We start from the raw sequence: 15474 nt of genomic DNA, 5'->3' as shown, positions 1-15474 counted from the left end.
CAGCCACCACCACCCCCAGCCTCCTGAATGGCCGATTCATGCAGCCAGTGCCTTCACACGAACGCCTTGGGCGGGCTTCATGGGGGGTTCCATGGGGGGTCGCTCTGCAAGGCCCCTGGCTCGCACCATCGCCCCCCCAGGGCCAGCCTTGCCCATTTCTGCCCAGCCCAGCTCCCTCCGGTCTCAGAGGCCGGCCAGGAGGAGGAGGATTCCGGGACACCCTGAACCCCCCCAAGGGAGGACGGCTTCCTCCGCATTCCTTTACCTGCATGTCGCAAGGCAAAGTGATCCACTTTACATTCATGTAGCTGTGCAGCAAATGCAGCTTGGCTTCCAGCGAGAGCGTCACGCTGAAAAGGCAGAGCCGGAAAGACACAAAGCACAAAGTGGCGGTGCTGAGTTCAGCCAGAGCCGGAAGACCCGCGGCCCCTGGATCTAGTCCGGAGTCTCTCTTGGGCATGGCCCTTGCCTCCCGCCTTTGAAGCAGCACTCAAGAGCCGCAAAACCCACGTGGGATCCTGGAGAGGACATTTCAAATCCCACAAGGGCTGCCTGAGAACCACGGGCCCTTTCCTCCAGTCCCCGCCCCACAAGGCAGCCTTGCTCCTTGCCCCATCAGTGCCTCTGCCCTTCCCACATCCAGCACGAGCTCCTCGCCCCTTTCGACCTGCTCCTTCCACTCCGCTACCCCCAGAAGTCTCCGACATCGTGCTGCCCCTTATGCCGGCCACTCCCCATCCCAGCACGCACGTGAAGTCAGCTCTCTCTCTCTGCCTCCCATGTGATGCCTCAGGCCACACTCCTCAGTCCCCGTGCCCAACTGATACGCAGCCAAGCGCAGGTCAGGACACGCACTCCCAGGATGCTCGCCCTCTCCGTCCGCCGTCTCCCCGCGGGCCAAAGTGGGGAGACCAGGGTCCACCCTTGTCGGTTCTGTTACGAGGAGGACAGCCTGCTCCCCTCCAGCTCTCTGGCCACAGAGCACCGAGCACCTGGGAGGCCCAACCCCACGGGCCACCCTGCACAGAGCCTCGCGCTCACCTTGCTCGTCGGACGTTGTCGCCGTCGTCTCTGCCCCACTCCCAGTCACTCCCGGGGTCCACAGCAAAGTGCACGGGAAGCAGCTTGTGCTCAGAGTCGGTCAACGGGATCACAGCTGTGGCAAAAAGAGGCACAGCTCCCTCAGGGGCCGAAGGACAGAAGATGCGGCAGTGTGGAAAGCACAGGCAGGCGGCAGCCGCAGGACTCCTACCCCGCCGCTTTTTGCAGGATCCGGCACAGGCCCTAGGCGCAGGGCCTGAGGAGGGTCAGGCAGGCAGGGGGACGAGACATGCCGCAAGACGTTGCGACGGCCGCTCGTTTGGATGGCTTCAAAAGGGGGCTGGGCGTGCTCCTGGAGGGGAAGGCTCTCCGCGGCTACCAGGCCTGAGGGCTATATCCCACCTCCAGCGTCAGAGGCAGCGTGCCCGTGTGTAAGAGATGCTGGGAAACATGGGCTGGGGGCGCTGTTGTGCTTGTGCCTGCTTGCGGGCTTCCCAGAGGCAGCTGGCTGGCCACTGTGCAAACAGAATGCCGGCTGAGGCGGGCCTCAGTCTGACGCAGCAAGGCTCTTCTGATGTTCTCAGGGGAAAGGGGAAGCAGCCTGGCAGGCAAGGCTCCCGCCCCATTCCCGGACGCACCTTGTTCCTTGGTGGGCTCCTTCTGTTCCGTGGATACCAGGGCAGAGAAGTGGGCTTGGTCGTAGGCCAGGACCAGCGGGGAGCGATGGCACTTGCCGGCAGGAACCTCCAAGGGTAGATAAATGCCGCCAAAGGGGATCGGTGCAAACGCTGCAAGGCAGACGGAGAGAAGCTGGTGGGGAGAGCGAGTGTCCTGGCGGCCGCCAGGCAGTCCCCGAACTGTGAGCCCCAAGGCACCCTCTTCTGCAGTGGAGCCTGACAGCGCCCCTCTGCGTGAGTGATGCCCCGGCCGGGCCTCTGTCCAAGCAGCCCCTGCAGCAGGCAGGGCGTTCTCTGCACAGGATGCAAAGGGGTTCATCCCACTGTTCCCAACCGAGAGGTAGCAAGACTGACCCCCCCGCGGGAGAAGCCGCCCTCCCCCTGAGTCGCTGCTCCAAGCAGTCCCCCTCCCAAAGCAGAGGGCAGGTGCAGAACAACGACTCATGCAGAAGCACAGGATGGGGTGAGGTGCATCTCTCCTCTTACACCACTACATTTAAAAGCTTACTGGGCATGAGCGTCCCACATTTTTTAAGGAAGCCTACATCACAAGACTGGGAAACCTTATATATTCTCTTCCTGGGGAAACGTGCAACAGGTGCTGCCAGCTAGGCTCTGGGGCTTAGGGCAACCACCGGCAAACTGTGGGGCAGGCCAGGTGCCCCTGAGCTGCCACTGGGGTGGGGGTGCACAAGAACTGCCCGCCCCTGAGGGCCGTTGCTGCCCCACTCTCAGGCGTCATGTGCCCAGGCCTATATACGTCCAGTACCATAGCGCATGTGACGAGACTGACACAGGGAAGCCCGTAGCCAGGGCCGGCCCTCTCATGAGGCAGAGTGAGGCACCGCCCTCAGGCAGCAGATTTCAGGGGTCCTGAAAAGGCTGCAAATCGTTATTGGACAGATTGCTGCATTTCTACTACCAGAGGGCGGGAGGGAGGGAGGCACTGGTGGGATTTTTCTGCCTCAGGTACCACGGTAACACCTGAGGCAGAAAAATCTTGCTTGGCCTTGGGTGTGATGCACCTTGAAGTGGAGGGGTGGGGGAGAGACGCCACTTACTGCTCAGCCTCGGGCAGGAAAACCTCTTCCTCCGTTAGCACACTCCGCCACACCACTTACCTTCCCCGCCTGAATCTCGAAGCATGGTGTCGGCCACAACCACAATGGGCCTCTTCAGCACGTGGGCAAGGACAAAAACATGGAACTCCTCCAGGCTTTCGTAGACAGGCTCCTCAGAGCCTTCGACGCTGAGGAGGCAAAGGAAGGGGAACCCTTTCGAACACCTGAACGAACGCTCCATCACTGGCACCCCCTGGCTTGGCTTAATAAGAAGACAGGAAATGGGAGACAGGAACCAGAACAGGTTCCAAAGACATCCCCATCTAGGAGATGCAGGGTGGGAGGAAGCAGAAGTGGTCTGGGTCTGAGCCAGAAGGACCAGTTAAGGTTAACAAGGGCAGACCTGTTACAGGCACCATTGTCAGGGGTGCACATGTGGGAATGCAGAACGGAGGACTGGGATGGATTTCAGCTTCCCAAGAACCTCAGCTTTCACTTAAAAAAAGTTTCTGGCCCTCATGATTGCAAAGATGGTGCCACCCCATCTCAAACTTTAGACCTGACTGCTCTTTCAACCAACTCATTGAACAAATTCCCCAATAATGCCCCCCTCTGTGGAACTCTCTGCCTGCTGACATCAGGCAGGAACCAATATTGTTTCGTTTCCAAGGCCTGCATAAGACATTTTTATTTCAACAAGCTTTCCCTGACTAACCAGCCACGGTTTTATTTGCATTATTTGGTTTTAAAGATTTCAGCTCTGTGTTTTGATTCTTTTCCCCCTTCCTTTTAATTGTTCACTGCTCAGGAGTTTCATTGGATGTAGAGCAGTAGAAAAATCTTGTAAGTAAATAACCGACGGCGGCAAATACAAATGCAATGACCGCTTGGGATGTGATAGGCTGTGGATTCAAATCCCAGACAAGTCCCTGCACCATTCAGAAGAAGAGGACTGAATCCAGTGCTTTGCATGCTGAAGGTTCCAGGCTCAGTCCCCGAGATTTCCAGCTCAAAGGGGTGGAGGGAGCAGTGCTGGGAAAGCCCTTGGACTGCCAACAGCATTGTGATCCTTGCTGCTGCACTCTGGAGCAACCGAAGCTGCCAGACCATTTGACGGTTGCTCTGCAGTTTTGCAAGGCAGCAGCCGCTTTATAGGAAGGCGCCACTCACCCGCCGCAGTTCCCGCCGTTGGCGCCGTAGTGCATGCGGGGCTCGCTCGAAGCCAGCTTGATCAGCTCGTTCCACTCCTTCTGCCACTCTTCTTCCGTGTAAACTAGGCCGGACTAAGATGTTGGAGGGGAGAACGAAGGGGTGGGATGGGGGGATAGTTCAGGCTTCTTCCCATGCTGTGAAGCGACTTTACAATGGCCATAAGGGGGCTCCTGTAAGATTTACTCTCCAGAGCTCCATACATGATCTGGAAGGAGCCAATACTGATGCTAAGCAAGTATGAATCTGCTCAGTGTTCGGATTCGGGAGGGGGATCCCCACGTTCCAGGGCTGAGAACTGGCGCTGGGAAGGAGCACAGGTGCTGGCCCTGAGACCGAGCCTCTGCCCCAGTCTGGCCCTCTGAGGTTCCCCGGATGGCCGTGCCCCATTTGGGGGCATTTTCGCCCCACCCACTGCTGGAGCGGCCGCCCCGAGAGTGGCTCTCTCAGGCTGAAAAAGGCGGTGCGTCGTAGCCCTAAAGGGAGCGCTGGGTGTAAAAAGCCCTTCCCAGGTGTGGTCAGCCCTTTGTCCCTGGCACTGCACTCTATTGGACCAATGGGCCAAGATCCCCAATGACTCTGGGGGGTGCTGAAGCCCCCGTTCACCACAGCAACACAGGGCAGCCCCCCTGCCGCCTCACCTCTTTGTTCTGCTGCGTCTGCTGCCACCTCCAGCGGCGCTTCAGGGCCTCCCTCTCCAGGCCTCGATCCATGAGCGTGTGAAGGGACTTGCGGAGCATCAGGTCCCTGTCGTGGAAACCCCACATGCCTACAGCGAAGGGGAGAAGAGGCATCTTTTCCAGTGCACTTTTAAAACGTCAAGCTTATTGGCTTTCCTCCTTTAGAATAACATCTGCTACTCAAAACCATAAATCACACAGTGCTGGAAATGCAAACCATCAATCACAAACAAGTACACAGTTTTCTTAAGGACTGGTATGCGAATACACTATTCATTTATTGCATTTCCATACCGCTCAAGAGCTGAAGCTCTCTGGGTGGTTAATATCAAATGTAACATATCACATCTCAGCACAAGATTAAGAATGGGGGGTGGGGTGCCCGCCCACCACACGCATCCACTGTGTCCCTGCTCGCCCCAGCCAAACGCTGATCATGCACAGGCTGGAGCTGTAACTCAGTGCTGTGAGTGCAGGAGGTCCCAGGTTTGATTCCTGGCACCTCCAACTAAGGCTGGAAAGATTCCTGCTGGAAACCCTGGAGAGCCCTTGCTGCCAGCCAGTGTTGACAACACCGGGCTAGATCAGGGGTCCCAACTCTTTTGGGTCAGTGGCCACATGGAGAGTTCTGGGGGTGGAGCTAGCAGGGGACACGCTGGAGGCCTGGGCCAGTAGGTGCACCCCTCCCCCCCATGTGACCTCAATCACATGGAGTCCTAACAACTGAAGGAGGGTATACTTATTGCTTTCCGTGTTAACACTTAAACACACAGAGTATTTCTAGTGCTTGAAACCAAAGTCCCAGATAAAACCACCACACCAGTCTCACTAAAAGAAAACTGTGTACGTTTCAAATCTATACATCCTATTATATTTTATACAACCCTCTTACATACTGCATCCCACTGTTAATGTTAATTTTTGTTCTGCCCTTCCTCCACCAATCTCAGAGCAGGATACACAGTTTGTATTATTGCATACACGGGGAGCATGGGCGGGAGGGTGCTCTTGCACCCGTGTCCTGCTTGTGGGCTTCCTGCCGTCAGCTGGTTGGCCACTGCGGGAGCATAATGCTGGACTAGATGGACCCTGGGTCTCATTCAGCATCAGGACTCTTCTGATGTTCTTATTGTTTCATTGCATGTTGTGGTTTTAAGTTTCTGCTGTCTGCCGCCTTGGGAGGGTTTTCCCTAATAGCCAGCTTATAATTCTTCTAAATAAATACATAAAATAAAAGGCAAACCTCACAACCCTGTGAGTTAGGTTGGGGGTGGGGGGAGAGGGACGGGGGGAGGGAGGGGGGGTGTAGGTTGGCTAACAGAGACTGACCTAAGATCACCCAGCATCCAGGTGGGTATTTAAACCTAGTCCGACACATTAACCACCACACTACAATGGTTTTTTTAATGGACGCGGGGAGGTGGGAGGCAGCGTGTCAAATATGACTCATGTTTTATTGCTTTTCCAGGAAAATATAAACATCAGAAGCCAGCTAAGCGGAGAGATGCCATTTCCTGGTGCAACAATTCGGAGGAGAGATGGTTAACAGGGCCCCAGGCACCTCGTTGCAGATGGCGTGCACAGAAGAAACAGGGATGCTTCTGCCGGCGGGAGGTGGTGGTGTCTTACCTAGAGAGGCGGCATGAAGCAGGCAATTTCCATCCCCCGTCGTTGCTAAAGGAAGCAGCCTCTGACAGCTGGGATCCACGTTGGCCCACCAATTGAGACGACCTGGGCGGGACAAAGGAACACGCCGCATTTAGCATTCAAAGCATTTCGTGCACACGGTCTCTGCAATGCCCCTTAAGGTGGGCAGATATTACTTCTGTATGACAGTTGGGAGTGGCTACAGCTGAGGGGTGGCTAGAGCCAGGGCCACAAAGTATTTGTACAGCGGAAGTGAGATTCTGACGGGCCACTTGCCAGCTCAGACACTTAGCCAGTCTGATACAACTGCTTCCTGACAGAGAAAGAGATGAAGAGCAGAAAGGAGGCAGTGAAAAGCAGACTCAAATTAGACTATGAAAGCAAACTGGGAAAGAGGTTGCTAAGCTGGGCATTTATAGGTTTATGAAAAGGGTACTGAAGGAAAGAGGTACCAGGAAATTGGGCCAGACTTCTCTGGGTCCTAGCAGCCTTGCAACCACAGGCAGGCTTTGGGGTTCCTGCCTTAAGAGTGGGAAGGGGCTGCCAAAAAAGGCTCACTCCCCTAGCGGGATCCCTGCCCTTAAAGATAGGCAAGGATCCCAGAGCCATCTTGGCAAGGCGGGACAAAATTCATGGGCCACCAAACTGGACGTAGGCTTCAGATGCCACAAAAATCTGAAAAGCAAGTTCAGCACAAACCTCTCCTTATCCTGGGCCTCAAAATAAAGAAAACCAAGCTGGAATAAGACCTGCCTGGTATTTTGCGGCACTTCTGCAAATGGCCACCATGCAAAGCAAATCATCGGGGGCTCCCACAGAAGACTGCACGCACGGCTTTCTGCCTGAGTAACTGGTCTGGCCCTGCCTCCTTCCAAACCAGACCCCCCTGGGGCAAGCCATTCTTCGCCTTGGGCATGGCTGGCTCATCCAGTCACTCCCAACATAAGCAGCAGCAGAATTTACCCACCATCAGAAGAGGCTAGCCAGCATCCCTTGCACAGAACAGTGACCTATGGAGAGGGCTCTTTGGAGGACAGGCAGTTCACGTTAAATATTATTTTTCCTGGAGTTAAGAGTGGAGGATACCCAGTTTAAAAAAAGAAAAAGGACATAGCGCTCTTCTGCCAGAAGCTTGGGGAGTTGGCTCAAGGAAAGATAGTGACAACGGCAGGGCAGCAGATGTCAAGGGCTCCTTGGAGGCCTCTCTCAGTCTAATCCAGTAGCCAAGTCCAGACACAGACAAAGGGATTCCTTTCAAAGCTTTATTCTTCTTTTACAACTTAACAACTCTACCGTTTGCAACTAGATCTGAGCAGCACAGTACCTATGCCTTAAGTTGGAACAGTTGGTCCCCGTTTGAAAGGGAATTACTGGCAGACCCCTGAACTTAAGGACTAGGGAGAGTCCCTCCCCTTTTCCCTTGGATCCTCTGGGCGCAGCCGTTGTTTGCGCGCCAACTGGGCACTACGCCTCCTTTCTGCGCCCTCCATTTGGCGCCGCTCTCTGCATCGGCGTCGCGCGTCCACCAAGTCTGCTTCCCGCGCTCTGTCACTCCCTGGACTGCTATCTAAGCTAGGAATGCTGGTGGGAGGAATCTCCGTCAGCTGTTGGCCCTGGGAAAGAGGAGCGACTGCTCTTCCTCAGAATCAGAACTACTCTGGGATTCTATGGGCTCAGTGTCCACCCTGACAGCAGGTGAGGAAAAGAGGTCTGGCAGGGAAGGAAAAGGGGCAGCATGGCAGGAGGGGCGGCCAGCAAGAAGCTGGCTTCAGCAGCACCATCGACACACGGAGAGGGCCGGTGGTTTAAGCTAGACATCCCTCACCTGGTGTCCTTCAGATGTGTTGGACGACAACCACCAGCCCCAAGCTAACGAAGGAGGGCTTGCAACACTCTGAACTACATCCAAGGAGTTACAGAAAGGGGACTTGGGCCACTAGAGTGACAGAGAAGATTGTCCCAAGAATATGTTCATGCTGCCAGAAAGCTCAGAAGAGGGGCAGTGTAGCACGGGCATCACTAACAACATTCACACCCCGCACACCACCTTCGAGGGGCTCCAGGCGGCTCTTGGGTGTGTTCAGCTGCCTGGGAGCCAGCATTCCAGCTGGCCTAAGAGAAGGCATCTGCCTCCGAAACGGAAGAGCCACCCGGCACACAGCCAGGCTGGTCTGGACAACAGCTCGACTTGACAGGCAGGCCGCTTCTCAGGCTAGGTAGCGTCTGGCACAGCCAAGTCCCAGCCCATCACTGCCTGGCAGGATGCCCGTGCACAACTGAGACAAACCCACATCCGAGAAAAGCTATTTTTCAGTATTTACTGCAGGAGTGTTTAAAGGGGTTTCACACAAATCCACACAAATTCTTGTGGATTTGTCATCATTTTCACTGCTACAATTCATCCTCTCTCTCTCTCTCCCTCTCTCAGACACACCACACATGAAAAGTCTGCATGGCTTTTGACAGCAGGGAGTTGGACAGGCTTCCATCCCCACCTTCCTCAGCAATGGCAGCTTATGTCAAGAGGATGACACACCTCACAAAGATATTCCTGTCTGCAGGAACTCCCAAACCTCCCAGCAAAGAAGCACAAGCAGCTGCCTGAACATGTTTCCAGGCTGGTCAAGGCCTTGTTTATAAAGTTCAGTTATCCCGGAATATCTCTTCTGAAATCCCCTTAAGCCTAAAGGCATGGGGGTGGGAGAAATCAGTTGTCGTAATGTGGTGAAAGAGGTAATGCTACCTCTGGATGGCCGAACAGGCTGTGATACAGGAGGTTTGTGACCAGATTTTCCGTGTGTGTGTGTGTGTGTTTTTAAAGCAACCACAGGGCCAGGGCTAAAAGAGAGGGGGAAAACCTTTCCCCCTACAGTGCCATTTCTCCCATTTAATATTGGGTGCCTCCCTCCTCGTGGGAAGCATCTATAAGCCACAGTGGATTGGGCCGGGGGGGATGGGATTTCCCCCATTTCAGCTACCAAAACCTGGCAGGAGAAGTGTCACGCTGGGGAAAGGACAGAGTGGTCGGGCCCAATACAAACTCCACTAACCACCTTAAGTCTTCCGTTGGAAGCCAGCTCCCATCTCAGACCTCCCTCATTATAGGTTGCTTGCCCCTGAATACAGCAGAAACGTGGTTCTCCCTGACACCAAGAACTACTCGAGCACCGGGCACTTTGTGTCCATGGCAGCTGTCCGAGAGCCCACCTCTCTCTCTACAGAATGGGAGCGCCAGCCCAGGCTCCGATATCAGTGGAGTGGTGAATCTGTTCCGGGATTCAGGCAGAACCAGTCAGAGCTTCGCACCTTGCAGAGCTCCTTCAGATTTCTGACTGAAACCCGGAGTAGATTCACCATCCCACTGACATCGGAGACACCAGCCTCCACTGCTCTAACCCCCGTTCTGAAAATGCCAATGTTCAATTCACTTTCCCACACCTCTGAAAACATCCCAGGGGACAGGGAAAGCCGGAGGGAATGCACCCAGCACCATGACAGACCCCTGTCTCCAATTTGGACTCTCATCCGCATTGTGCATTTCCACCAAACTTTGGATGCTTCAAGCCGTCTCGCCCTGGAAAGGTAACGCTCCAACGAATCCCTCCTAGTCTTCATTTGAACGGCACAGGGGGGGTTACTCTTCAAGTCGGGGAATGCTGGTGCTTAGCCCCAGAACCCATTTTAAAGCAGGGCCAAGCCCTTGAATGGACATCACGGTGAAGAGACTGCATCTGAGCATGCACAGATTGCACCATTTCTAACGCTATACCGTAACGGCAGCCGGCCCCGACACCTCCTGCTGCTCCCTGCTCTGGCCTTCAGGGACAGGGCACCCAGGGGACTTCGGGCCTCGACAGAGAAAGCCGCCGCAGACACTCCGCTGGTGCTCACCGGCCTGTTCCAGCGCCACCAGCATCGACTGCTCGATGAGATCGCGCTCGATGAAGCTGCGGAAGTCCTCGTGGTACACGGTTAGGTCGGGCAGCTGGAAGGTGCAAATGGGCATCTCCAGCAGGTGCTCGCCGCTGCCGCTGCCGTTGCTGGAGACGTGGGAGCGGGCCAAAGAGACGATGGTGGAGCTGGCGTGGGAGATGCCGCGGGACAAGCGCTTTTCTGGGAAGGAACAGAGAAGCAGGGACACGTTTGGAGAGACGTGCACCTGGCTGAGCACACACGCGTTTCAATCTGGGCTGCCCGCATTTTATAGTTGGCGGCAGGAGCGGGAGCAGGCACGGGCAGCTGGCGGTGGGTCGGCATCCTCAGGGTCCTGACTTCCTTTCTTTTGTTTCTCAGGCCCCTTGGGGACAGGCAGCACCCTCACCACACTGCGCACCATCCAACCGTTTCCTGGGCCCAGAAGCCACGTAAGTAGACTCCTGGCTGAAACAGCCTCCGCTTGCATTTAAGTGGCCGTGCGTGCTTAAGGGTTGCCCGCACCAAGTCACTGTTCTCACTCCGTGGAGGAGAGGCAGGCAGGCGGCTGTGGATGCTGGCAAAGGATCCACTCCGCTCTCTGCCTGGGAGAGACTCCAAGGAGTGAGAGGCTGGGGGGGGGCGGGCACAGAGAGAAGAATCTGGGGGAGGTGATGTTCATCCAGTGGGGACGAGATTTTTATTCCAGTGGGAGAGTCGTGGAACACACACACGGCATCTCCATTGCAGGGAAGCTGGCCCTCCAGTTTCACTTTGGATTTTACTCTCCTGCTGTGGTCCAAACCCCTGGCTCAGGCAGTACCATCGACCCACCAATCAAGGGGAGGAGGGGAGAAATCAAACACTCGGTCAGAGCTGCCTCCACTTCCCCAGAAAACAACTGCACCAGTGGACAGGCGGCTTAAGCAGTCCTCCTCAAACAGACACACACACCCCTTCGCCTCCCATGGTTGGCAAGTCCCTGGGCAGCAGCCCCCACAGCCCCTGCTGCCCTCACCTTGCACAACGTCATCTTGGCGCTGCAGCGGTGGCCGTGCCGGCCGCGCCACCTCCTTCTCCACAAGCTTAAAGGTGCGTCCCTCATTGAAGGAATGCGGCAAGGCCCCAGCATGGACCTGCCTCAGCTGCTCAAAGTCGCTCAGCGCGGCACTCAAGTCCCAGTTTTTCCCTAGGAGAGGGGAAGAGGGGCGGGTTAATCTAGGCAGCTTTCAAAAACACACAACACCAAACTTCCTTCTCTCTCTCACTTGGCAAATCGCCCCTTCTGTTAGCAGGAAGCTGGGCACACCTCATGCTTCCCCCTGCCCAGCACACTCAAAATGCTGCCCCCACTCTTCCTTTTTCAAATCCTCGCTATAAGCCTTCCTGGCACCATCACAAGCATGCCCATTTCACAGTTTGCGAGTTGTCTCTAGGGCTGGGGATAGGAATCCAGCCACGGTTCCTCACCTCTGAACACACGTTTTGGGCTGCAACAACACATTGTCACAGCATGTACACAACTGGGGTGGGCTGGAGCATTTGTGGGGGTCATAAAGGTGGGGATGCTTAAGCCTTCCCACACCCCCAGGCTGTTTTGCCTCATTTTAGGCTTATTTCTGGACTCGGAGCTCAGATGGAGAAAAACCAGGAGGGAAGAATGTTTGTTGCAAACAGTTTTGGGGACAAGAGAAGAGACCTGGAACTGGATCAGAACAAAGACCCATCAAGGGCAGCACTGATTTCCCACAGTGGCCAAGCAGATGCCTACAAGTAGGACAAGAGCACCCTCCTGCCCATGTTCCCCAGCACTGATGTACATAGGCAGACCTCCTCTGATCCTGGAGGTAGCACAGAGCCATCAGGACTAGGAGCCACTGATAGCCTTCTCCTCCTCCTCGAATTTGTCTGACCTCTTCTAAAGCCATCCAAAATGGTGGCCATCATCACATCCAGTGATAGCGAATTTCATAGTTCAACTCTACACTGTGTGAAGAAGCCCTTCCTTTTTGTATACTTCTCTCATGTCTCCCCGATTCACCCTTTTTCTAACCTAAACCATCCCAGATGTTGTAACCTTTTCTCACAGGGGAGCTGCTCCAGCCCCTTTAACATTTGGAAAAGCAAAGGTGGCTATGTTGGCCAAGAGAAAATTTCTAAAACCCCCACTGACCGTATCAGTGGGCTTGTTTGTTTCTTCTTCTCAGCAACCCTTGGAGGGTCTCAGGTGCAAAACCACCTCTGTGTCTGGGAGAGTCTACTTTGAATATCTGCAGCACATGGGGGGGGAGGCTGTGGCCCTCCAGATCTTGTTGAACTGCACTCCCATCATCCCCAGCCACCATGGCCAATGGTGAGGGAGAATGGGAGCGGAAGTCCAATAACATCTGGAGAGCCCACAGATTCTCAACTGCTGGTTTCCAGCATCCTCCCACTTTCCATCCTTATACTGTAACCAAGTTCAGACTCCATGGCTTTATCAGCCACTTTTCCCCTCCCTCCCTCCCACCCCCCACCACACCCCCACCTTTTCGTTTGTCTACCATTTTACCTGATGAGGAACTCTGGAGAACTCAAAAGCTTGCACAGCATTTGGCAGCCCTTGAGCTGGCCTAATAAAGGTATTACGGCGATATGGATGTCCGAAATTTTCTTTTGGACTGTACAATTTTGGTTGCCCCTTTCTGCAGCTTTTCCAGCATTACAATTTCATTTTTCATTTCATTATAACATGTTTCCTGGCCTTTCCCTTTCTAAGGGCGCAATCTCCCTTTCTAAGCTCTCCCTTTCTAAGGGCACAATCCTATGCATATTTACCAAAGTCCTACAATTCCCAGCATTCCCCAGCCAGCCATGCTAGCTGGGGAATGCTGAGAGTCGTAGGACTTCTTTTCCCTATCTAAGCATGCATAGGGTTGTGCCCTAAGAGTTTTGATTCATTCTTAAAACGGTCTTGTAAACAATAGAAGCAGGAGGAGGAAACCCAGGAGAATCTATGCAAAGAGACATTACTTTTTACCTTCCAGTAAGTCTCTTGCTAATCCTGGCTCAGCCCCAGTTGAGCGGACAAAATCCGAGAGGACGACGTCCATATCCAGGGTCATGTGATCTTGAATTCCTCACAGGCGGCCAGGAAGTGGTGGGACATTGATCTGGGCTTACGCTTCAGTCTGGAGGAGGAAGCAAGAAAAGGACACAGCTCAGCTGCTGGTTACAAAGGCCAAAATGCAGATTGTCTGAATAACTGTGTGTGGGGGGGGGGGGGAGTAGCCAATAAGAGCGGCCTATAATTCACAGGGCGAGGGAGAATTACATATTCGGGACTTGATAAACCATTCACTAACCGAGACTGTGCATAGGCCTCATGTTTTACATTCAGAAAAAGATCCCCACGAACCAAAAGGTACATGGTATTGAAATGAACAGCACGCTTGAATTGTGCATTTCAGCCTTCCCCAACCTGGTGCCCCCCAGGTTGGGGAAGGCCAGTGCATTTTATATTGTTTTTGGAAACGGCCCTGGACCTTCTCCCGAAGGACAGCATATGCCTACTTTAAACAGGGTATTTTCTAACTGGCCCAGACGCAAGAGATTCGAGCAGAGCTGGCTGGTGTTAAGGAACGGCCTTACCGGGAATCTGCCAAGCCCAGGCCCTCTTGCCCTCCTCCACCTCCTCGTATTCCAGCCATCCGATGCACAGCAAGCAGCCTCCACTCCCTTTGCTCTCTCCCTCTGGGCCCAGAAGGCAGTGGAAATAGCACTGCGGAGGGAGGACTCCTCAGGGCATCTTGCCCAAGGCCCCCCAAACCTGGACCACCAGTCCCACTTGGCCTATGGGACACCAATTTAAAAGCCGCTTGCATCGCCCCAGAAGCTGAAGATCTTACCCCAGCCCTCCTGCCAAGCTGTACAAACCACGTGCCAACATGGGTATTAGCAGGAGCCAGATGAATCCACGCGCACAGCGACATCATCTCTCCCCAGCGCCCCCGTCCTGATACACCCCCCCCTCCAAGTCACAAGCCCCTTCCGGCAACACGGCATGACTTGCACAGCAGAGCCAGGGGGTGGCAGTCCAGCCAGGGAACCATCAGCACCACGAGTGAGCAACGGTTCCCACTTTGCGCAAGCCACCAAAGGTCAGCTTGCCAGAATGGTCAGCTCGTTTCCCCAATGTGGCGCCATCCAGATGTTATGGACTACGGACTACAACCCCCAGAATTCCTGACCACTGGCCATGAGAATATCAGACGAACCCTGCCGGATCAGACCAAGGCCCATCTCTTCCAGCATTCTGTTCACACAGTGGCCAGCCAGCTGACTGTTGGAAGCCCACAAGCAGGACATGAGTGCAACAGCACCCTCCCGCCCATGTTCCCCAGCAACTGGCGTACATAGGCATACTGCCTCTGATCCTGGAAGTAGCATATAGCCATCGGAACTAGTAGCCACTGACAGCCTTTTCCTCCTCCATGGATTTGGCGAATCCCCTTCAAAAGCCATCCAAATTGGTGGCCATCACTATACCTTGTGGAAATGAATTCCATAGTTTTAAGTATGCGCTGTGTGAGGAAGCCCTTCCTTTGATCTGTCCTGAATCTCCCACCATTCAGCTTGATGGGATGACCCCTCTGGGGTTTTAGTATGATAAGAGAGGGAGGAAAACTTCCTTCTGCTTACTACCTCCACACCATGCATCAAGCTGTACACCTCTATCACATCTCCCCTCACTTGCCTTTTTTCCTAAGCTAAAGAGCCCCAAATGTAACCTTTCCCCACAGGGGAGTTGCTCCAGCCCCTTGATAGTTTGGGCTGCCATTTTCTGCTCCCATCAGCCCTACGCTGGCTGGGGTTGATGGGAGTTGATGTCAAACTCACCTGGAGGGCACCAGGTTGCCTCTTCAGATGAGGGGGATCAACACCACCCTTTTCACCCCTGTCACCCCTTCATCAGGCTCCTATTCTGCCCCCACCCTCCCACCTCATCCAGGTAGATCACCCAAAGCCCAGAAGAAAATTCTGTTCCTGTGCCACTAACTGATCCGGGTGTGCAACATGAAGTAAGAGGAGCCCTGCTATTTAGGGTGGGCACCCTGACCGTGCTGCCATGCTTTGCTCTGGAGCCCAGGCACACAAGTCGTGCCTATAAAATAGCAGCTGCCAATTAACACAAAACTGCCTGCATTCTTCCCTCGAGTCCAGATTTTTTTTTGTTTTTAAAGTATGGAGTAAAGAGTTCGCTCTTCC

At 54.4% G+C, this 15474-nt stretch overlaps 1 protein-coding gene across 7 annotated transcripts in view; it reads right to left on the bottom strand.

The window, feature by feature from the left end:
• Positions 1–15474, bottom strand: part of OTUD7B (OTU deubiquitinase 7B) — a 47035-nt gene that overhangs the window by 11206 nt on the left and 20355 nt on the right. For all 7 annotated transcript variants that reach the window (XR_014786308.1, XM_084824245.1, XM_084824248.1 and 4 more), the window contains 10 exons: positions 13247–13397; positions 11246–11416; positions 10207–10428; positions 6298–6399; positions 4630–4757; positions 3950–4062; positions 2840–2967; positions 1680–1829; positions 1042–1156; positions 266–350 (listed from right to left, as the gene is read on the bottom strand). Coding sequence is in view for 6 of the 7 variants with exons in the window: in XM_084824245.1 (XP_084680371.1) it covers positions 266–350; positions 1042–1156; positions 1680–1829; positions 2840–2967; positions 3950–4062; positions 4630–4757; positions 6298–6399; positions 10207–10428; positions 11246–11416; positions 13247–13331 (1299 nt within the window). In the remaining variant the exon portion in view is untranslated. The remainder of the gene's footprint in view (positions 1–265; positions 351–1041; positions 1157–1679; positions 1830–2839; positions 2968–3949; positions 4063–4629; positions 4758–6297; positions 6400–10206; positions 10429–11245; positions 11417–13246; positions 13398–15474) is intronic.

The sequence above is a fragment of the Heloderma suspectum genome, chromosome 17 (assembly GCF_057233095.1).
Source record: "Heloderma suspectum isolate Gila_16-S chromosome 17, 16-S_ref, whole genome shotgun sequence".
NCBI classification, from domain to species: Eukaryota; Metazoa; Chordata; class Lepidosauria; order Squamata; family Helodermatidae; genus Heloderma; species Heloderma suspectum.
This window is presented reverse-complemented; position numbering and strand designations above follow the sequence as displayed.